Source organism: Pteropus vampyrus, unplaced genomic scaffold, assembly GCF_000151845.1.
Source record: "Pteropus vampyrus isolate Shadow unplaced genomic scaffold, Pvam_2.0 Scaffold60, whole genome shotgun sequence".
NCBI lineage: Eukaryota > Metazoa > Chordata > Mammalia > Chiroptera > Pteropodidae > Pteropus > Pteropus vampyrus.
The window spans coordinates 4193945-4217371 of NW_011888841.1; the positions used below are offsets into that span (position 1 = coordinate 4193945).

Here is a 23427-nt window from a genome sequence, read left to right on the forward strand (position 1 = left end):
CTGCAGATATCCTGAAATTAAATTTCAGGCATTTATTATATTTGTCACTGGATCTTGTTAAATAACGAATTAGTAAACAGAAGATTAATAGGATTCACCAGTCTACCAAATGGGTCCACAGCAAAGAAAAAGATTATGAACCTCCAATCTAGAATAAAAGAAACTTGAGATTCCCAACAACTAAATGCAACTTTTGGTGCTTGTTTGGCCCCTACTTCCAACAAATGAGCTACAAAAAGATGTTTCCCAGAAAAATCAAAGAAACTGGAAAATGAATTGGGTCTTAGATGATACTAACAAATTTTTACTTACTTCATTACGTGTGATAATGATTCTGTGACTAAGTAAAAGAAGTCCATATTTTCTAGAAGTGCAAAGTATGCAGGCACAAAACGTCAACATCCGGGTTTTGCTTTACAATACTTCAGGAAAAGAGGGGATGTGAAACAGAAGGAGTTAAGAGTGGTTAAAAAATAATTATAGAATCTGTATGATGGGCAGAAAAACCACCATATGCTATTTTCTCTAATTATATTTGAAATTTTTTAAAATTAAGAAGAAAAAAAGAAACGGTAAATGCATTTGGTGGTCACTGTGAAAAAAGGAGCCCCTTAGAGGGACAGATCTACAAAGAGGCACTGTCACCGGCGTATGAGAAGAAGATGCCTGTTCTCCAGGCCCTGATGTCCTAAGCCAGGTCACCTGACTTAACCAGGGTGCAGGCTAACTAGGGATTTTCCCCTTTCTTCCACATTCCGCTCAGGGAAGATGCCAGGCATCATTAAAGCTTGCTGGTATTATTCACATCCTGTTGGGTATGCACTCCCTAACAGTACTCATTGCAAAAAGAAAAAAAAAGAAAGAAAGAAAAAGAAAAGAAACTATTTCTCATTATTCAGCTGTCTATGCCTAGAAAATTACTCTTTGATCAAACTAGCACATCTTGGCATTAGAAATAGCGATAGTTTAGGAGAAATAATAAGGTACAGTCTTCAGCTAATGAGCACTGATTAAGTTTAGGTTTCATAAGTAGGAGAGCCTAACAACTGAAAACAGGATGGGAGGAGGAGGGAACTAGGTAGCTGCAAACACACATAAAGACGCAATGCCAGGTCACTTTCTTTACGACTGGTACAAGCAAAAAAAAAAAAAAAAAAAAACTGGACAGGGAGTGAAAGAATGCCATATTTAGGCAACTGGACCATACAAGATGGTCCCCAGGTTGTCAAAAAAATGACTATAACTACAAAAGGAACTCTTTCTATTTATGTAACTGGAATGGACTGCACACCTCCCCAGTGTAGTGTATTTAAGGTAGGAACACAGACAAGGCCCTGCAACTGCAGGAAGGTAGGCTTTAATCTCCTCTTCTTCCCATGCCTATTACAACACTGTCCCGCTTGCCTACCAGTCATTCAACTCAAGAGATTCTCAACTGCTCCTTTGTCTTTGCATAAGTGTTTTCTCAGCCCGGCCAACAGACAAAAAGCCTTGTAACTTTGTTCCCAAAATACCATATGCAGCCACAAATCAGAAGGATGTCTTAGCAAAAATTAACACACTCTTTCACTCATTATGAGAAATTTCCTTTTAAAAAAAATACTAAAATCCATCTCCTCCATTTGGTTTTATGCAATTAAAAATTCCTGATCATAAAAAAAGATTAATAAAATTTTAATTCCTTCAGTACTGAAAAATACATCTTATAGTTTCTCACTGCTGATAAAATCCAAATCCAGCAATAATTTTCATTTAATCTGATAAATATAAAAATCAATCTAAGATAAATATAAAAATAACAGTTTTAACTACAGTACACAGGCAATGTCCACTATGCAAATGCCTCCACTCTTACAAATTTAATGTTAAAAGTCAGTATTTTTACTTGCTGAGCATGTCAGCTGTGTGAGCTTAAACAGCACCTTTCTAAAATTCATTTAAACATGAATTCCTTAGTATATAAAATTCAAATCAAATATCAACTGCTTGCTTTAGTAGATAAATTATTGCCTTCTATATCAGTTGATAAAATTTAAGTAAAGAGTTAGCATAGTTGTGGGTCAAATCCAGGATACTGCCCATATTTACATATCCCATGGGCCAAGACTGGTTTTCACATTTTTAAGGCTGAAAAAAAAAAAAAAAAGAATCAAAATGATCTTAGTTTAAATGTCCCACTGGTGACCCCAAGCACATGTTTATTAGTATTATTGATGCATGAATGAGACAGGGAAACAAATATGTGGAAGGGGCATTTATGTGTGAGACAGAATATACTCCCTTTCTCCTATAACTAAAACTGGTTCTGGTAATTTCTCTAACTGAATTTTACATAATAATAATAATAACAACAACTAATTGAGTAAAATGTGAACTAAATCAGGAAAACTTTCTATATAATCCATTTATCATCCTTATTTTAAAAATTCTTTATGTTTTGTACTGCATTATGTATATATTCACATCTTTCAGGTAAATATGCCGAAGTAGCATTAAGCTGTGTAAAAATGCTCATGTCGAGAAAGAATGATACACTTTTATACATACATAAAGTCATCTGCGATGGTACTTGTATTAGGACTTCACTTGTACCTTATATTTGTTTTTGTACTCATTCTGACTGCACTCTAAATCTTAAATTCTTTTATATAATGTCAAGAAAGCACTTAAGTAATGTCTTTGTAACACTGAACCACTGGAATTTTTAAACTAATCAGGAGGGTGGAGTTTAAGAAATCGCATTAATCTGATTCCAGTGGGGAATCCTCGCCCCCTTCATCCCCATCCAAAACAACAAAGCTACAAGACTAATGCCAGACCTGAAGCTCAGAGTTCTAGCCAGGTCTTCAACCACTACCCACCCCCTCCAGAGGCAAATCAGATCCTCTGGACATCTGCATCATGGATTTTAAATTGAAGAGAGGTAGTTCCTTCACTAACACTTTTTAATAAATCAAACAAGAGTATAAGATGATAGTCCTAAAAATAAATCAGTGATGTATACATCTAAAGAAATACATCATATCCATTTAGAGAGGCATTAGTCAAAAACACAAATAGGAACAGAAGTCAACAATGGCAAATGATGACAAATTCTATCCAAGCAGTGACCAAGGCTGAAGGTTCTCTGGCCTTGCTGTAATAGGTCTGTCTTTATTGAAGAGATGCAAATACCAAACCACCTTACTGTAATACCATTAAATGTTTGAAGGATCTCATTGTACAACCATGTCATTATACCGTGATTTCTCACGTAGCCTCTTTACATAGAAAATATGTAAAAAGTATTCTCCGTGTAAAATGGAGAATATTGTCCCCAGCAATTACATTTCTTACTGTAAATGAATATGTGGACATTTAGCACTGAGAATATCTCATTAGCTTGAAAAATGAACCAATCTCTCTAGATATACTACTATTGGCCACTCTGTCAGCCTTTTTCTGGGCCACTGCAAATTACTACAGAAATACCACTCTATAAAGCAACTTGGGACCCACATGGTTGACCTTTCCCAGGGAACACAACCGTCAGCACTATGCTCGCCTCCAGCAGTCATCTGCGCTTTGACCTGTTCTATAACAAAGACGGTGGTGAAAATTCCTAGGGCACTTAGAACCAGACTGTATGACTATGGACTGACTGGTCTCCAGTGATCCCCAAGAGGGTCACAATATAAACTGTAAATGTGCTATTACCCGTTCACCATACTAAAGCGCGTTTCTGTAATATCTACTACACTATAATCTTTATGCTGATGTTTAAAGCTTTAAAAAAAAAAAAATCACACAAACTTTCCAAAAATACTAATAATGACCCAAAGCTTAGAAATAAATGAAATGTATCATAGGTCTCCCAAAACTTGATATCAATTTATTAGAAGGTATTCAATCAATTATAACTTATTTAGTCCATGTAAAGAAACAAGCGTTCCCCAAATCAATTTATTTAAATAGTTAAATGTTTATTTTTTTCTGTTAAAGTAACTTTTATAGGGAAAAATGTGAAAATATATTCCAAAGTTCTCGACAAATCATAATGCACCCACAAATGTACTATCAGAGTGGTTATTATGATGTAGTTCTGTTAAAACTCAACAGTTTCTAAGGATGCTATGAAGTATTCTGTATAACCTTTTAAGATAAATTATAATATTCTAATCATCAGAGGCTGAGTTTGAGGTGTTTTTAATAGAAAAGCTAAAAGCCTTCTCCATAATACAAGGTAAAATTCTTCTGAAAAGTCAAAGACCTCCTTAATTTTAGTACTCGAGTTTGGCATATTAAAATATATAAGGAATTCAACTACAAAATGTTTATGGCAACACATATAACACAGAAATGACAAAAAGGCAGTGTAAAAAGACCATGCATCTATCTAAAAATACAAAATTTAGAGAGAGAAATGATTAGATTGATAGTGTACAGAATTCACTGGAGATTATGATAAAATGTTAAATCAGTTCCTTCTGATTTAAATTGTAATTTGTAAAAATGTCAAGCTGATTTGATTTCAAAATAATTCTGTTTGATCTTATATGCTACTAAAAAACCTAAATGTAAATAACGAAAGCTTTTTTAATGACAACATAAAATTGGCAATCTGTGTTCTATGGTGCAACCTTTGTCTCCAATTAAAATAAAAATAAAAAAAATTAAAGCTTTAATTCCTCAGCATTAAAAATAAATATATCTTCAACTTATTCACAGGAAAGCACCTTCTAAATTTCAAATAAGAACTTAGTTCCATCCAGACCAGAAGCAATTAGAGTTTAAAACAGATATTTAAAATGAAAGTGGGAACAGTCACTCACAGAGGAATATGAGAAGCAGGAAAGACAAGAAGAACAACACTAAAAGAAACATCCATCAAGAAAAAGACCTGGAAAAGAAACCAAAACTTAGAATTAAAGATCAAATGAGGTTTGGCACAGTGGGGGAGGGGGAAGAAAAAGGAATGAACTAACTAGACAATCCAATGAATAAGACAGAAATACTAAGACGATTAAGAAAATAAAATTTGAATGTAGAATCTATAGAAAAGATTAGAAATTCACTGAAGATTCAGATCAGTTTATGAAGACCAGAAACTGTCACAGCAAACCAAAATTCTGCCAACAGCCAACAGAAAGGTACCCATCAAGGAACTATCTAAAAACCAATTATAGCATGTTATTCAATATACTAGGATTTTTTTTCATATGAATGAATTCAAATTATCTGTCATGAAATTAAAGGGACTACTAATCTTGTTTCTTCAAACTACTGAAGAGAAATACAGAAAATCATGTCTATGTTAAAGAACGATGGTGGTTAGTCAAAAAATAAACCGAGTAGTTAGAATTTCAAAGTGGTGAAATACATTCAATATTGATAAAAATTTTGTTAAAATTGAATGGGTTCAGGTTGTACTGATGAAAGTAAACAGAAACTTTAATAAAAAGCTATATTGTACTATGTCTAAGAGAGAATGTTAAATTTAAAGAAAATTAAAGCTTGCTTTTACGCATTTCTGAGTCATATATCATTACAGCATTATACACGGAAATATAATTAAAAGAGTATATACAATAAAACTGAAATTTCATAGTATAAATTTTTATCAGTTAACAAAATGCCATTATATTTCCAAACTAGTTTTTTTCCCTCCGGTTCTTAAAATGATCAATATTAAAACACTTTAAAACAAGATGTTAACATTATTATTAAAAATTTCACAATGGTTTCTAGATTACTTCTGACATATGCATCAACACTAACTCTGCCTTACACTTCTTTCAAAAATAAGTTTCAGGAGTTCTGTAATTATGGCATTAGCTGTATGGTCACTGATAGATTAATTTTAAAGAGTATGTTACAGACAGTTTTAAAATCACTAAGGTGTTGTAGATAAATTCTTTAATAAAATATAAAGATAAATAAATAGAATTTAATTTATAGGTTTATACCAAAACTACCATCCATTGTGCAATGAATTTTCAATAAATCTCAATAAGATACATAAACTGTTACTTATACATTAAAATTCCCTGGCACCTATCAATATGTTCTGTTGACATAATTCATTTTTCTTGAAGTACATTAATATCAAAATGCTGATTATGCTGACAAAATATTACGGTAAAATGAGATTTTAATATCTCACACCACAAAGAAGGTATCAGTGCAGGGAGATTAATAATTGCCCATCACAATAAGTGTTCAGACTAAGTACTGCCCAACTTTTTAAAAAAGGGTGTTTTCTGTATTATTCAGCATTAAAAGTTTATAAAATATTATATGGTTAATATAAAAATATTTCTGTAATAAGTATAATTAATTCAGAGCTACAATTAAATATTACTAAAAGGAACAATGCTAACGAGGGTTTACCTGTTTACATTTGAACAACAAAACAAATCCCAAAAGAAGTTATTATAAATTTTTTTCAGATGAGAAAATCATCTTTACTATAAAGAATAAGAGTACTGACAGAAAAATTAAAATAGGAACATCATCTTTATCACTAAGGGAGAACGAGAGCACTGACAGAGAAAGGCCCTTCTCAGCTTTGTTAGCTGCAGAATGAATGGAAGAGCTGAGATTCAAAGCCAGAACTGACCTTGAAGCCTTAAATCCGTAGCGTTTCCAACTGTTTAACTTCTCTTTAACAAGCAGAAAGGCCAAGTGTCTAAGAAGGCAGCATAAGGAAGTGCGGGAGGCAACAGCAGAGGCTGTGGCGACCTACAGAGAGCGCCTATCTGAAGGAGGCAGGTACTGCCCACGCGAGTGCGGCTGCTGCTAAGCCAGACTGCGCACTCAGCCTTGCCAGATAGTTTCTCCAAAGAAGGGAAATCCAGACTGTTTATGGGACATACTCTTTATTTTTAAATGTTTTAAATTGTAATGGATGCCCAGTAAAACATATCTAGGGCCCAATTTAGATAGGCACAATGACTCCACAAGTACGCACGCTGAAAGGCACACGAGGTCTGCGCACAGGTGTTTACAAGCAGGCAGGCTGCATCTAACTCCGGGAAGAAACTTCACTATAGGCACCCTGAAAATCTACACAACAACCAGCCTTCTTCAAATCTTTCTACTTGCCACATTCTTCTCACCAGAGCACTTACTCCTGCTTTTTGTTCACCTCCTAAAATGTGCTTTCCTACAGTCTTCAAGTGAACTCCTGCTCAAACTTCAGACCTTACCTCAAGCAGTGCTACCTCAACGAACCATTCTGACTACTACAAAAAATCCCCCAACAATATTTACGCCACGATATATCTCTACACTCTTGGCACAGTCACAATTTTATATTTGACTAATGGATCTGTCTCCCCTCCAAGGGACCATGAGTAAAGTCTAGGAGAACATGCTATGCTGAGTTTGTGCATCTCTGATGTCCCAGCATTTGGCATAGTGAATGGCACATCATAAGCACTCAATGAGTATTTGGTTAAGGAAGAGAAGAAGGAGATAAAGGAAGGAGAGCCCCTACGGAAGCCTCCATCAGTTGTCTTATCTTCTCCTGGCCTGGGCTTAGCTCCACTCCAGAGCATTACTGCTACTAGAGCACTCTCAGAGACGGACAGTTAATCAACAACTGAATGGAAACAAAAAAAAGCTCTATAAAAGGAGGAACAGGGAAGGTTACTGAAAGTACACATTCCCACTTAAGAAGAGAAGTTCGTGAAGAGATTGAGATTTTGGGTACTTCTAAAAAGTTAAAAAGTTAATGATGATATTATTACACTTTTAAAATAGATACTGAAAATCCACCCAAGTTTACTATCAGAAAAATGGTTCCCTAAAGACTTATTATAAGAACTACACTGTCTAGCAGAGTCAATTCAAATAACCTTAAAGGAAAGCTTTGGATCTATACAATTTCAATGTGCAAAATGTTCAGACAGCAAGGCACTCAAGAGTCAGTGACATTCAGTGGAGCAGAGGCAAGAATGAGGAGGGGCCACGGTATGCGACCCTTCCACCTGGACACGAACATGCTGGACTGGGGGCTAAAATGGAGTAGTTCTAAATTCAATTACCAAATCCTTATACAGAACAGGAGCAAACTCCGATCACGTCTTCTATTCCCTGTCCAGTGGGGCCACGAGCTCCCTGCCACCACCTAACAGGGGAATGTCTTCACCGACCCCTCTCACTTACTATATAATGAAACGCAGTCAAGTGGCATCATCTTGTCTAAGATGCCCCTTTCACAAAAGGAATCCATAGATATATTCTGGTATTCCCCAAACTAAATGGCTTCAGCTCCCACCACAAAACTTGTAAGGGGCCTCATCTACACTGAATCTGTATGACACTAGGCCTTCCCAGCAGTCTTAACAGGAGGGAGAAAAGGGGCAGACTCTGGGGATAAATAAGCTTGGGAGAGAGTGTATGCTCTTGATTCATGTACTAAAAACGGTGAGATTCCTGTACCATGAAATGTTTAAGCTAGTGTTCCTTAAATATCATAGGACCCAAGTAAGATGTGCGGGGAAGGCTCCCAACTCGGAGAAGCCCTCCAACAACTCCGACACTCAGGACAAGCACCACCGGAACATTCACTACAAAATGCATTTCTTGGCCAAAGTCAGAAGTTAACCAGCAACCCAACTACACAAATTTGTAACTTTAAAGATACCTGGGCTTCTGCTCCTATAATAAATTTCAGTAATTACCTTTATGAAACATTACCAAAATACCCTGGATAAGTATTAATTTCAGTAAATCTCAATAACTTATGAAGTATTGTTATCAAAATACCTATCTCTTTTCTATAACACATACGGGAAAAGTTCATTTGTGCAGAAATTTTCTAGCCATCTGCAGAAATTGATTCATTAATTTATTAGTCTTACATCTAACAGAACTCTAGTGTCTTGAACTTAAGAGTTATGTAGGTCAATCCTAGTATAGATGGATCCTAATTTTAGTAAATATGTTTATCAATTAGGCATATCAACACCCTGAAGAACAATGGTAGCAAAAATGAGCTAGACATAAATTAGAAAGGAAGTCACTCACATCTGTGCAACAAAGCCTTTAACATACATTTAACTGCTCTGTATATTTGGGTGGGTATCATCAGAAAAACTCACTTAATTAGAGAATAGGGTAAAAAACCCAGTGAAACCCACAAGCTCACAAACAGGTAATAATTCCAAAAGAAGAAAAAGGAGAATTTTTCAAAGAAAAAGAAAAATTTTTCAAGTAGATGGCACAGTGAGGTTCTACTTTATTTGTGACTTCAAAGCTTTCAAGTTCAGACTTCTCTATGTATTCTTTAAGAACTGCTAAACTAAATCAGGTCATAAGCAGCAGAGATTCTAGATGGGTATAAAAATATCAGAAGCACTAGCAATTTGACCATTTTGTCTTTCTGTTGCATTCCTACATGTCTTGTGATTTCTGTAAAATCACACACATGAACTTATTTAAATTCACCTCTATTAGTATAATTAGGATATACTAAGAATTATGGCATTGACTATTAGCATTACAATAAATAGATGTTTATTTATTATAATGCTAATAGTCAATGCCATAATTCTTATGGCAGTTTTATTGCCATAGTCAATGTTTATTTATTACAATGCTAATAAATGTTTGTGAGTTTGGTTGATCTTTTCCAGTAGGACAGTTCAAGATGGATTTTAACAGTTAAAGTTTACAAAAGGATTGCCATCATATTGTCTAATTCTTGGTATTTTGAATAAATGTCTTTCAAATTGCTGAGCTATCATGCTCTAGAAAATATACTGATGAGGAAGCAGAGCCATTATCATTCATATAGTGCTTAATTAAGAAGGTGTCCTTGGATTTTAGATTTAAAAAACTGTTTTTTAAAAATAATCACTATAAAAACTATTGCTGATTTTACTATTTGCATAGAAACTCAGTAATGAAACCAATTTAATGGCATTTCAGATGAGACAAAAGTAAAAATGGTGACATCGCCACCACCACAGAAAATGTACAGTGGTTTGGTCCCACAGTAATTCCCTAGGGAGTGGCCAGTAGGCATATTTTGTCCTCAACGAACGAACCTTTTAAGAATTTAAGTTAAATCTTACAGCCATGAATTTCTTTTGAAATCAGGAAGCACTAAGCAGATGTCATAAGATGGGTGTGTCTCATCTCTGACCACTTTGCCATCACTCATGAGACTCTGGAGACATGTGCCTTCTGCTGTTGCCTTCCTACTAGGCCTCATTCCTGACCCTTACATTGTTTTCCACAGAATGCTCCTCTGCCAGCCTCCACTCCACTGTCACCTCTGCAGGAAGACCTCTCTCACTGCTCTTAAGAAGCCCTGTCTTATTCACAGCCCTAGTTCCAGCAACCAGAACACAATCTGACACAAGTCTTCAACATGCACTTGCTGAATGCATGACGACTCCACATGCTACTTCGTGAATACAAAAATAAATCCCCTGACCATTTAAAAACAGGTGGACTATTAGCAAAATATCTAATCCTCAGTTCTAATTTGAAGTCCAGAAAAAGAATAAAAATCAACTTTTAATATCAGATTCTTCATATGTATTTGCTGTTTCTAGAAATGACTAAAAGCATGGCAAGATATATCTTGATTCTGAGAAATCACAGCAAATACACAATGACTCATGTCACATTGGGTCCTCAAAGATCTGATGACTCACAGAAGCAAAGTAAGTTTGGCATTAGTGTTTTAAATATACAGGTATTCTAATTAATGCATACACATGTTTTAAAGTGTAAAAGTTAACCAATGATCTATAATATAAATATGCAAAATGAGGTTAACAGAATTCCTGCTCTACGTCACCCTGCCCTATCACTGACTAAAAATTCTGTTCTTCAAGGTTTGATATGGCTTAGCTGGAACATCAAGAAATAACCATCTTTAGGGGGATAAAAAATAAAGTTTGCTAAATGTTGAGTCAAAGGCTTATAATCGTGGATACCCAAGTATGTGGTTCTGTCAAGTATGCTCTTTGTAAGTATTACATCAATCACTGTGATCTGTCTTTTTAAAAGAATGTAAAGGATTACATTTCAAAAAACGTAAGATATTATGGCAAAGAACTCTCCAAACTGGACCTTGCAATTCCTTACTGACTTTAAATACTCTAACTAGGTAGCATCCATCCTACCTGCAGTTAATCAAAACATTTCATTTACACACACTCAACTCAGACTAAAAAAAAAAATTTTAAATAAAAAATAAGGAAACTCATGAATCAAATAATTACCACACAGATCTATCGGCACAACTGGTCATTAAGGATAAATATCTGAAATAGCAAATACTGGAGAATAAAGGTTGTCTTCAACACTTGCTATTCATACAAAATGCCTGAAACAAAAGAACATCTGCAGTCAAAGGGACTTACCGTTACAGACTTCAGTGTCATACCATGGTATGTGCCCATAGTGTCGATTTTGAAGCCTTCCGTTTCTACAAAGAAAGAGGATTTACTATTAGAATTTATGTATTTCATGATTAATAAGTCTAAAGTAATGATCTACATTACATTTGGACAGTTCAATCATATAACAAAGCTTTGAATCTATTATAGATATAGTTAAATGATATACTTGTGAAGATAAAAAGTTTAAAAGGGATACTAGTCCGAAAATACATTGAATACACACCAACAAGCCTGTTGTATAGAAACTGGTTAAGACCGTCTCTACACTTGTGTTCAATAGTCATATAGTTGGTTGAGAATATCAAAAATTATACTGAATAAAATACTATATCATATAAACTCCATTTTACTCCTAATAATTATAGTACCACTAAAAGTACCTGTTATCGTGATAAGTCCTTAACTTATAAAAAGTTGTGTTCCAAAATTATGATAGGCATGCTATAATTTGTAGGAAAGCAATGTTGTAAATAGGAGCAAGGGTTCCCAGACAGAATTCCAATACGCTTTTCTTTAAAGCATCATGTATTAAATAGTTTACACACAGCAAACCATACAGTCTCTGTCACGACTACTCAATTACGTAGTTGTGGTGCAAAAGCTGGATAAACAATATATGTAAACAAATTGGCACAGCCTGATTTGGCCCATGAAGGGTTAGGTTTGGTTTGTGGGCTGTAATCTGCCAACCTTTACTTTACAGAATTCATTCCACAAGAAAAACATTGCAGTATGTAAAGAATGGGCTACTGTCTTTCAAGAGCATGAATTCAGGACATGACTTTGCCCAAAAAATGAAGTTAACACACAAAATTCAGTGCATCAAGGCAATACATCCTTTAGCTAAACTTAAACAGAGATTTCAGATTATGTAGGGAAAAAATCGTAAATATAAACCTTCTATTTGCTTCTGTCTCATTTTTTCATCAATCAAGTCAAGATAAATGAAGATCTCAAGAGAAGACACACTGGCGTTAGTCCCACTTCGCTGACCATATCTCTGAAGTGAAACCTGTGCACCGTGTAGGCTTTCTTAAGTCCTCACATGGAGACTCCAACCTACACTCCCCAAGCCCTCAGTGTATACATCTGTAATTTGGGAAACATAATTTGATATGTACAATATCTACTCTAAAATAACCTTTTGAGGAACAGAATGTTAATAACAACAAATACAATATATATAATAGCTTATTATAGCTTATTATTTTAGACCAGTCACTATACCAGGGACTTTATATTTATTAACTAGTTTAACCCCCACAATAAGCCTAAAAGACAGGTTCTGCACTACCATTACCATTAGTATTGTAAGTAACAAAGGCAGAAACTGAGACAAACCGCAGTTAAAGTAACTTGTCAAGATTCAGGACAAAGTCAGTGTGACGGACACAGACAATCTGGACCCAGAACCCATGCAGTCACCCAGGGGGAGGTAGGTACATTTATTCTATAAAAGAGTAGACAGTATTTTTAGGCTTTGTAGACCACAAAATCTGTTACAACTCAACAGCACTGACACAGCACCAAAGGAGCCACAGTCAATAAACGAATGAATGTGGCCACGGTCCAATGCTTTATTTACAACAACATGTGGTGGGCCAGGTTTGGCCTGTGGACGTTAGTTTGCCCAGACCTGCTCTTGACCACCAGGCTGTAGTGCCTCTCAAGTTGAGCGCAACCGCAGTAAAAGATAAAAATTAAGTGACTTGCCTTCTTTTCCTTTGAATCTTTCCTGGTCATATCTGTTGTAGGCAGCTGGGATAGGCTGTTTTGTTCGCAATGTGGGATCCTGTAGAAAAATTAATTATAAATTACAAGTTAAATTTTTAAATTGTTACTTAATATTCATAATAAAAACCACAATAAAGGTATCGTTTTCTAAGCTGTTTTCTTTAGCCAATGAGACAAAAGCTAGGAGTCTCTTGATGCTTATTTTCAAGATATCATCTACTACTAAAAAATTACCATCCTATTAAGGACAAGGACAAAGGACTCCAAGTAAACCTGCACCAAGGCAAAATGCAAAACTCTTAGATACTGCAGAAATAAAAAAGATGCACTTAAAATTTTCATACAGATTACTTAAATTTCTTTAAGAAACAATAAACTCACTCCAATTATGAATTTTTCTTTAACAATAAAAAACCTTTTCATTCAAAGTTTATTGAACTGACTTTTTAAAGCCTTCTAACTGAATTATTCTCCAAATTGTTATTCCTTAAATTAAAATAACAACAACTATGACAATAAATCCATTACAAGTGTACAGGGTAAGATTAAAGTTAAAGTTAGTTATTATTTTTTAAATACTTAGAAAAAATTGCCAATCTAATGATGGATAATTTAATTCACAAATACTTTATCTAAAACTCAGTCTGATAATCGAAAAAAGCACATTTGTAGAATATTCCCAAAATTGCTTGGGAAATTCATGATATTCAGGAAAAATAAAATACTCATTTTGTTACAACAGGATGCTATCCCAACTCATACTCCAAATAAAAGATACTTACATCGGTTTGTCACTAGGCATATATTACCAAGTCTACTGACAATATTTATCTAAATACCAGCAAAAATTCACTTCTAAAAGGTTAAATACCAATGATTTCATGAACAAACCAAACTACTAGATCTTCCAAAGACTGTATTAATAGTCTATCAAATTTCAATATTTTTAAAATTCTATATAAAATTTAAATTTCTTTTTATTTGTTTATTTTTTCCTTTGTTGAATAATCATATGAAACTAGCTGGATTTTCAACAAAACTAGAGGGTCTGTGTGACCTAAAATACAGGCTTCATGTCACACATTAAATTTACTTTGAAAGGGTCCTAAGTGGCACCTCAAAGAGCGAGGAAGTCAACCTTCCAAACAGCTAAAACTAAGGCACAAGAGAAGGACCAGATAACCTATGAACAGGAGAAACACAACCCATTCACCAAGAAGTCACAGACACCAATGATTTTTAAAAGAGACCCAAAGTGGATGGTAATGGAGATTTATATTACTAACAGGGGTCAGTGACTGTCCCCAGCAACAATGAGCAGGCCAGCCACAGTTTAACCGATTACTCAGAGGGCTTCCCCTTAATGAACCCTTTCAGAGTCTGACCCAGGTATGTCTACAGTTAGGAATTCCTGCTGAGGTCACTTCTGATCATGAGGAAGGTTTTCACATCCTTCAGGTAGGTTAAAATAACAAAAGGTTTAGAATCTACTAATTGAAAAACTTTAAGATGAGATGTCTTCAAAATTACAATACTGAAAAGCCAATATCATTTTCATAAAACTATGAGCAGTGAAACATTCTCACCGCAGGTGCTGCATTTGGAGCTGGTCGCTGTTCAGGCGCACGCCCTTCTTCCCTGGCTTTGACAGACTGAAGAATCGCGAATATATTCTTAGAAAAATTCTGAAATACAAATGGATTTTAATTAAGCCCAATTAAAAGTAAAAACTCAAAGACAGTAAGTTAACCTAATAAGCAATTTCAGACTAAGTTTTCTTCCTCTCAATTCTGCCCCACTATACCATCATGAGTTATTATTGTTATATGCATTAGAAAAAATCAACTACTATGGGGAAATCGATCTAATTATTATAAACCCAGTGTCATTCATTTATTTCCATTTTACTAAAACTGTATAATTAGCTATAAATTTACTCATAGTCTGCATCTATTTAAAATGTAATCAGGATTTGTTAGCAAAAGAGGCTTCTTAACTCAATCACTACTACAGTGTCCCGCCCCTTACCCATGGCAGGTACGTTCCAGGGACCTCCAGGGTCCAAGGTGCTACAACTGCAGACAGTACAAACTTTAATCACTCTTCAACTCTGCCAGAAATGTGGCAGCAGCTTCTTCATCAGCAGCTGCAGCTTCTTCAGTAATTCTTATATTTTTCAGTCTAAACCTATTCCTGAATCTGTGTAACCATGCCTCACTTGCATAAATGGCTTCATGTGACTCGTTTCAGGGGATCCCTTGCTGATGTCTTCTTTTAAGCTCAATGCTTTTTGGCATAATGGATTTTTTTTTTTAACTATTTTCCAAAATACACAAAAAGTAATGAGAAGAAAGAGTAGCACTATTTTATATTTTTGCAAATCTCCTTAATATCTGGCTTGATAGAAGATAGCTGTATTCCCATATCTACTTCTACATTTAATATTTTTTGTGACACTTTGTTTTGGTTAAAGCATATTAAAGAAAATCTAGCCTCACATAGAGAACTGGAAAAGTAGTAGTATTATAATCATCTTCAGATGACTGGATATTCTTCTTTGGTATCATACAAAACTCAATGAGTGAAAGTTTCTCAAAGGTTACTGTGATGTGAAAATCACATCCATAAACTTTTTGCACTGTAAAATCCATTGGTCTCTTTTGTACTTTAAATGGATTTTTTTTCACCCACACAATAGCATTCATTGGTCAGGAAAATATCACTCACTGAGTTATGCAGATTTTCCAAAGATTGACACTGTATTTATACAATATCAGCAAATTACATCTGTTAATATCACCATGGAAGAGTCTTTAAGAATAAAGAAGCTGGTATGGTCACAGTAGCAAAAAGAAACTTCTAAAATCCCAATTTTCCCATTAAAGCTCACATTTTAACACTGGCAATAAATACTGTCAACGGCTTTCCTTAAAGGACAAACTTACTTCATTTTCGAAAAAATGTTTGCCGAATAGGTAAGTCTGAATAATGCAGTTATTCAAATAAAAAAATGGTTTTCTGTGAAAAAGCAGCTGGTTCAGCATTCAACTTAGACAACAGCACAAGTGCTATGCATGGAGATGACCGTCATAATTTGGTATGTGGCAGTGATTTATACGTTATGATTTCACCACGCAAATTCCTTGAAAGATGTCACTCAAGGTCATGATTTAATAAAATTAGTCAATTTTAAAAGTTCATCAAGGACATTATTAGTGGGTGAAAAATACAATGGCTACTCGTAAAGTTTGGTGCCGGTGCCAGCAGTTAAACCACCACTGCTTTTGCACCAGCAGTACAAAGGCCAAACCAGTGACAAAGGCAAATCGTCTTAATCTTATTAAGAAAATGGATGAAAATCTCACCACTTTAAAAATAATGCAGTGTTGTGTCAGAGACACAACTTTAGAAGATCTATCAAAATGTAAGAAATTATAAAAATGTTATTTCTGTAATAGAAGTACAGGTAGTAATTTTGTTCCTTTTAATGATCTCTTTTCATCAATTTTCCAACAATGAACAGTACTAATTTTTATAAGTTTGAAAAATGTGTTTTTAATGAGTATAAAATCATGTTGTTTTATGTAGGGTACTTGCAATGGTAACATAACAGGACATATTTATATTTCTGATGAAATCTTCAACTTGTCTTTTATTCCAGAAATTCAAAAACTAAGAAGACCCTAATACCTGGATAATAATGAAAGTCTGCCTAAAATCATATAGCCTTTTAGGGCTATGAGTACCTACAAGGTTTTTAGAGTTTGGAAGATTAAAAAGTATACAGAGAACATATCAGTCAAAATCATTTTTTGTTTTTAAAAATGTTAATACTCATAGAAGTAAACATAGCTACCAAACAACTCTTAAATTAACCTATTTTTAAAATTATACAGTGATGCCAGTGACACTAAACTAAATTAGAACTCTGTTTCAAAATGATGGTACAATCCTGCCACCTAGAGCTCAATAAAAATTATTCAACTTAGTTACTAGAAAACTTAATGTTTATTCTACAGGTAAGATGGGGCATATCACTTATGATTTATTCCACTGCTATGCAATTCAGACTTTTCAACACTTATAAGCACTGGTAGAATAATGTAAGTCACAATATTCAACTATGAGCCCCATATTAGGCAGTAAAAACGAGTAGTAACAGGTCACTTGATTGTAAATACAAATATTAACTCATGTTCTCAGATTTCTCTAGAATTTTAAGCTCTAGAGAATGATTCTTAATCTTGAGCTCGAGTACTCTGTAAAAGAAGTAAAAGTACCCAACAAAAATAATTCTCTCCTTTACATAATCTTTTCTAGTAGCTTTATTCTTACTAAATAGCACAGCAAATTTGAGGTCAGATTCCCAAATCCGCAAATGAAACTAGTTTGCCAAGACCGATGCTAAAGCTCACTTTCATCAGTAACCTCACACACGTCTATGAACTCCCTTGCCAAATCATCAATCACTATTAACAACTGTGCATCAATGGAGAATTAACATTTAGGAAAACTGGGAGGTAGCGGGTTGTGGGGGGAGAGACATGAAATTATGTAAGTGAAACAAAAATCAGTGCAACCTTTTTGGAGCTACATTAAGATACTGGACATTTAGTATCTTTCAAATTTTTGTCAGTCAAAATTTAAAGTACACGTCTCCTTCAGCCAGCATTCTGCTCCTAGGAACTAGTCCTGTTGCTATATACACGTAATGCCCAAAGGTATACGTACAAGAATGCTTTTTAATCCATTATTTCTAATTGTGAATAAGAAAAGTAGAGAAGAAGGAAGGAACGGAGGAGAAGGGGGAGGGGGGGAAATCCCACAATCCTGTAGAGCTAAAACAACAACTGACTCCGTTAATGAGGAACAAGTAAATATTGCTACGTCCACACAACAGAATATAATGTATAAATTCACACACGGAATGCTTGCAGACTGATTTTCTTAAGTTCTCTACTTTGTGGAGAAAAAAAGTTACTGATATCAATGACCAGAGAGCTTGCCATCAATAATCTGTTTATTAGGTTTAAGCAAAGATCTACTCAACAAGAAAATTGGGCCATTCCTTGGATTCACAAGTAAGGTGCAAATCAAAGGGCTTGCACTGTGAGTCAGACTTTTCCATCAGCTTCTTTGGTGACCAAAAACCAACCATGTGGCAGAACAGAATGGCATATATGGCCACTTAGAATTCTAGGTTACTGATCTTTCAGAAATAAAATCTGAAACCTTCTAATAGCAAATTTTAATCAATTCCATAACCAGCACCGATTAAATGCAGTCCCTCTAACGAATGAGTAAAATATCTGAATTACCTTTCCTGTGCTCTGTAAGATGGTCGTCCGTGTCCTCCACACTCTCTCTCTGCTGACGATATCTCGGGTCACATCTACCTCAGCGTCCACAAAACTCCTCTGTTTAAGAGCAGTGATATCATCATCTAAGTCAGTCTTGATAGTAGATCTTTTCTTAGCCATAATTTTGGCTTTGATTGCAGCAATTTTTTCCACTGACATAGCTTCAGACAAAGACCTGAAAGCAATTTCTTTTTTGAATTTCCATAGCAAGGATCTCTTGAGCACATCTTAAATATGTTTTGGTACATTTATAATTCTTGGTAAAAAGACTTTTAAGTGGCAATGATTAAGATTTTCTTATCTATAAAAATGACATACTTGATATTTCATGATCGTATCAGATTTTTATAGGTAAAGAGCCCAGAGCCTATGTAGAAATATTTTATGAGCGAATTAGTAATTTCTTAGAATATCAATGCAAAAAAAATTTTCACGGTTTTTCATGTTTCCCTCCTACCCGAAAGAGCAGAACTCATTAATATGTGTGCTTTTCTTTATATTTTCTGAGATTTGTATTTGCTAACAGCCCTCTATCTACGCAAATTATACAAACACACAAACACACCACCTTGGAGGCAGGGGTGAAAATGCATTCTTCAAAGAATTCAAAGTTTAGGTTATCCCTGAAATTTATTTCAAGGTTTCAACATATCAAATTCACAGTTGACAGAGGCTTTTTATAAGCCACATAAACAAATACTCCTTTTAATGTCTGGAAGATGAAACCCTATTTTGAGGTTTCTTTTTCTACACTTGATTTTAAATAACAGGTAAAATAGCAAAAGAGGCTATGTTTTCAAAACTATAAAGAAACACAACACTGAAAGTACAGATTTTAAGATAATAAGGTTAGTGTTTTTTCCGACAATGTAAAATGAGAAAAAGAGTTAAAAAGTGTTTGGGTACCTTAACAGTTGACAAAATTATTACTCTAAACACAAGATGACAATCTTGAAATACGTTTAAACAACATCTGGATAAGGGACAGGAATTCCTGCAGGTTTAAATACGGTAATATTACACAGTATACGAGTTTATTTATATTATGTATGGGGATGCTTTATAGCAGATGCTCAATATGTACCTAGTATTTGACTCATATAATATTATGTAACTTTCCCTCAAAACTGAAAGCATACAAATATACCTTGAGCCAAATTAAAATACTTTTCTAAATTATAATGAAATGTGCATTAAGCTTTTACTTCTAGCCAAGATGAAGTAACAGAGGCTGGACTGGCCTTCCTTTGAAAAATCAGTCAAAATACACGAAATGACAGATACTTGACATCAAGCAATGACTGTCATCTCTATCTAACAAATGAAACCAAATAAGTGAGCCCTGTATGTGCCAGTTTCTTGCCTTTTAAAAGTTTCCAACGTGACGCAGGGAGGAGAACCCAGGCAAAGCTTAGTGGACTTTGAGAAAATAGAGCTGCGTCCAGTAAAACCTAGGCAGCTGGAATTCATAGGCCAGAGAACCTGAGAATAGAGAGCTGCACTGACGATCTCCCTTGGGTATCTTCCAGCAGGATATTGCTTAGCACATGACCATGAGGAAATTAAAGCTGGGTGGAGAATCACCCAAGAGAATTAAGAGAGCAATGCCCAGGGCTCACAAAGGTGAAGAACAGCACCTACCCCCACCAGCCAGACTGGAAACCTCATATTCATGGGACATCAGGTAGAGTACTCGGAATAGACTTGTCTCACCTAAGGGTACAGAACAATCTTCCTACTGAACATTGTTCAAATAACAAATGTTAAAGAACAAGCCAGTTCCAAGTGATTTAACTATGTCTCAAAACTGAAAAAAAAAAAAAAAAAATTAAATATTTGATTGTATATGGCCTCATTAGCAAATTCTCTCAAATGTTGGAAGAAATAATACCAATTCTAAACAAACTCTTCCAGAAAACTGAAGAGAAGGAAATACTTTCCAACCAATTCTGAGACCAGAATCATCTTCATATGAATGAGAACAGACATTACAAGAAAACTAGACCTCATAAACATAGCTGCAAAATCTCCAAATAAATTTTCAAATCTAACTTAATAATATATAAAAAGGATAATACATCTTGACTATGGTAGGCAGCTTCTGAAATTACTATTTAATAATCTCAACCTTCTGGCATTCACACCCACACTTTAATCCCCTCTCTGTGGGTGTGTGTAGAATACTGTACAAGTAATAGGATGTTACTCTAAAGATTTGGCTACAAAAAAAAAAAAACTGTTACTTCTATCTTGCTTGGCCTCTCTCGCCCTCTTATTGGCTCACTCTGATGAAGCAAGCTGTAGTGTTGTGAAACCAAATGTGATGAAGAACCAAGAGACACCTCTAAGCAACAGGTGAAGAACTGAAATGTGTCTACCAGCCTGAGAGGAACCACATTCTGGAAACAAGCACATGAACTCGGAAGCAGATCCTCTTGCCTACGTATGAGAGTAGACTTGGCCAATGCCTTCATGTGGCATTGTGACACACCCTGAAGCAGAGAAGCCACCTACATCACCCCAAGACCCTGACTCTCAGAAACTGAGATAACAAATGTATATTGTTAAGACACTATGTTCCAGGTTAACTTGTTGGCAGCAATAACAGATAATAAAATAACCAAGTAGAGATTATTCATGGAAGGCAAACATTCAAAAAATTAATTCACCATGTTAATAGAAAAGAAAAACTGTATGATCATTTAAATAGAATCAGGAAAATACATTTGACAATAGCTAGTATTCTTTTCTGATAAAATATCAGCAAACTCGGAATAAAAAGGATTATTTCCTTAATCTGTTAAAAAAATTATCTACAAAAAAAAACCCTTTGCTAACTTGTTTATATAGTAAATGAATGCTTTCCCCTCAAATGAAGAACAAGAAGGTCTAATCTCACTGCTTCTAGTCAACACTGGGTATGCAAGTCTAGCCAGTGCAATAGGCAAGGAATAAAAGGCATCTAGTTTGGAAAGAAAATAAGTAAAGATGCACTTTGTGTAGACAACATGATTGTCTATGTAGAAAAGCCAATAAAATCTACCAAAAAAGTTACAAAGGATAATCAATGAGTTAAGCATGATTGCATGATTCAGGGTCCATAACCAGAAATCAATTTGTTTCTATACTGGCAATATACAATCAAGAATTTAAAAAAAAAAAAAAAAAATAGTATCAAAAAGTATGAAATACTTATAAAAAATAACAAAAAGACATAAGCCCCATACACTGAGAATTATAAAATGTTAAGAAAAAACAAAGCAGACTTAAATATCTCTCCATTATTAGAGAAATAAACCATGTTCCTAAGTCAGAAGACTCAGTATTTTTAATATGTCAATTCTCCCCCAACCTCATCTACAGATTCAATGCAATATCAATCAAAATCCCAGCAGGCTTTTTTGTAGAAAACTGCAAACTCATATAGAAATGCAAAGGACCTAAAACAGCAAAGCACCCTTGAAACAGAACAGAGCTGGGAGGCTAAAACTACCTGATTTCAAAACTTATAAAGAAAGAGTAATGTAAACAGTGTTACCAGCAAAAAGACAAACAGATCAACGGTACAGAATAGGTCCAGAAATAGAACTATACATGAAAGAACTGATTTTTTTTTTTTTTTTTATCCAGGTGCAAAGACCAATGATGCTGAAACAAGTGGCTCTCCATTGGCACAAAATTGAGCTTCAGTCCCTGACTCACAAAAACAAGTGCATTTTTATCCAGACCATACACAAAAAAATTAACTGAAAGTAGATCACGGACTAAAATGTAAAACCTACAACTATAAAATTTCTACAAGAAAATATAGGAGACAAACTTTGTTGACCCTTTTCAGGCAAAGATTTCTTAGATCTAACACTGAAGCACGATTCACAAAAGAACACACTGATAAATTAAACTTCATAAAAATTAAATATTCTGCTCTTCAAAAGGCAGCTAGGGGAATGAAAAGGGAAGTCAGACCAGGAGAAATGTTTGCAACGCATCCTTTAAAAAAGGGCTTGTACTCAGAACACGTAACAAACTTTCAAAACGCAATAATGAGAAAACAATCCAGTAACAAAATGGACAAAAATCTGAAGACACTTCACCAAAGATGACATAGGGTGGCAAACAAACATGTGAAAAGGTGCTCAGATCTTTTAATTTTTAAATGTTAAAATTAAAAAGCTTGACTATACCAAATACTGGCAAAGATGTGAAGAAACCAGAACTTTTAAACGCTGCTGGTAAAAATTTAACAGTGTAACCACTTTGAAAAACAGGCAATTTCTTAAAAAGTTAAATCTATAATACTGTACAATTCCTCGCCTAGGTATTTACTCAAGAGAAATGAAAACACGACCATGTAAAAACTGTACACTTATGTTCATAGCTTTAGTTGTAATAGCTAAAAAGACAGCAAAAGTGAAATGTCCATCAACAGGTGACTAGGAAAAACATTACATCCACATAAAGGAATAGTAATTCAGCAATACAAAAGGATGATCTATTGACACATCCAACACCAAGGATGAATCTCAAAATGATTATGCTAAATGAAAGAAACTGGACCCCAAAAAAGTCCATACTACAAAATTCCATTTATATTTAACTCTAGGGGGAAAAAAACTGATCTAAAGTAATGGCAGATCATTTGTCGCCTGGGTAGAAGATGTGGGGTGGGCAGAGCACAGGATTACAAAGGTATACGGGAAAGCTATCGGGGGACGTGACAGCCATAATCCCGACTGCGATGACCATTTCACAGATGAACGTACATGTGAAAACTTATCAACTTACACACTTTAAATACATGTGGTTTATTATATGTCAGTTATCCTCAATAAAGCTTTTTAAAATCTGCGTTGATTTAAATTGCTTGGATAAAACTTCCAAAAACCTGCATCGTGCCAAAGAAAAATTAAGAAGTGATTCTAACTATAGTA

General features: G+C 34.7%; 1 protein-coding gene across 1 annotated transcript in view; it reads right to left on the minus strand.

The window, feature by feature from the left end:
* The window catches only part of CDC73 (cell division cycle 73), an 85198-nt gene that overhangs the window by 49937 nt on the left and 11834 nt on the right, over positions 1–23427 (minus strand). Inside the window, exons 8-11 of the mRNA XM_023531024.1 lie at positions 18455–18671; positions 14723–14821; positions 13116–13194; positions 11364–11428 (exon numbers count right to left, since the gene is read on the minus strand). Coding sequence (XP_023386792.1) covers positions 11364–11428; positions 13116–13194; positions 14723–14821; positions 18455–18671 — 460 coding nt within the window. The remainder of the gene's footprint in view (positions 1–11363; positions 11429–13115; positions 13195–14722; positions 14822–18454; positions 18672–23427) is intronic.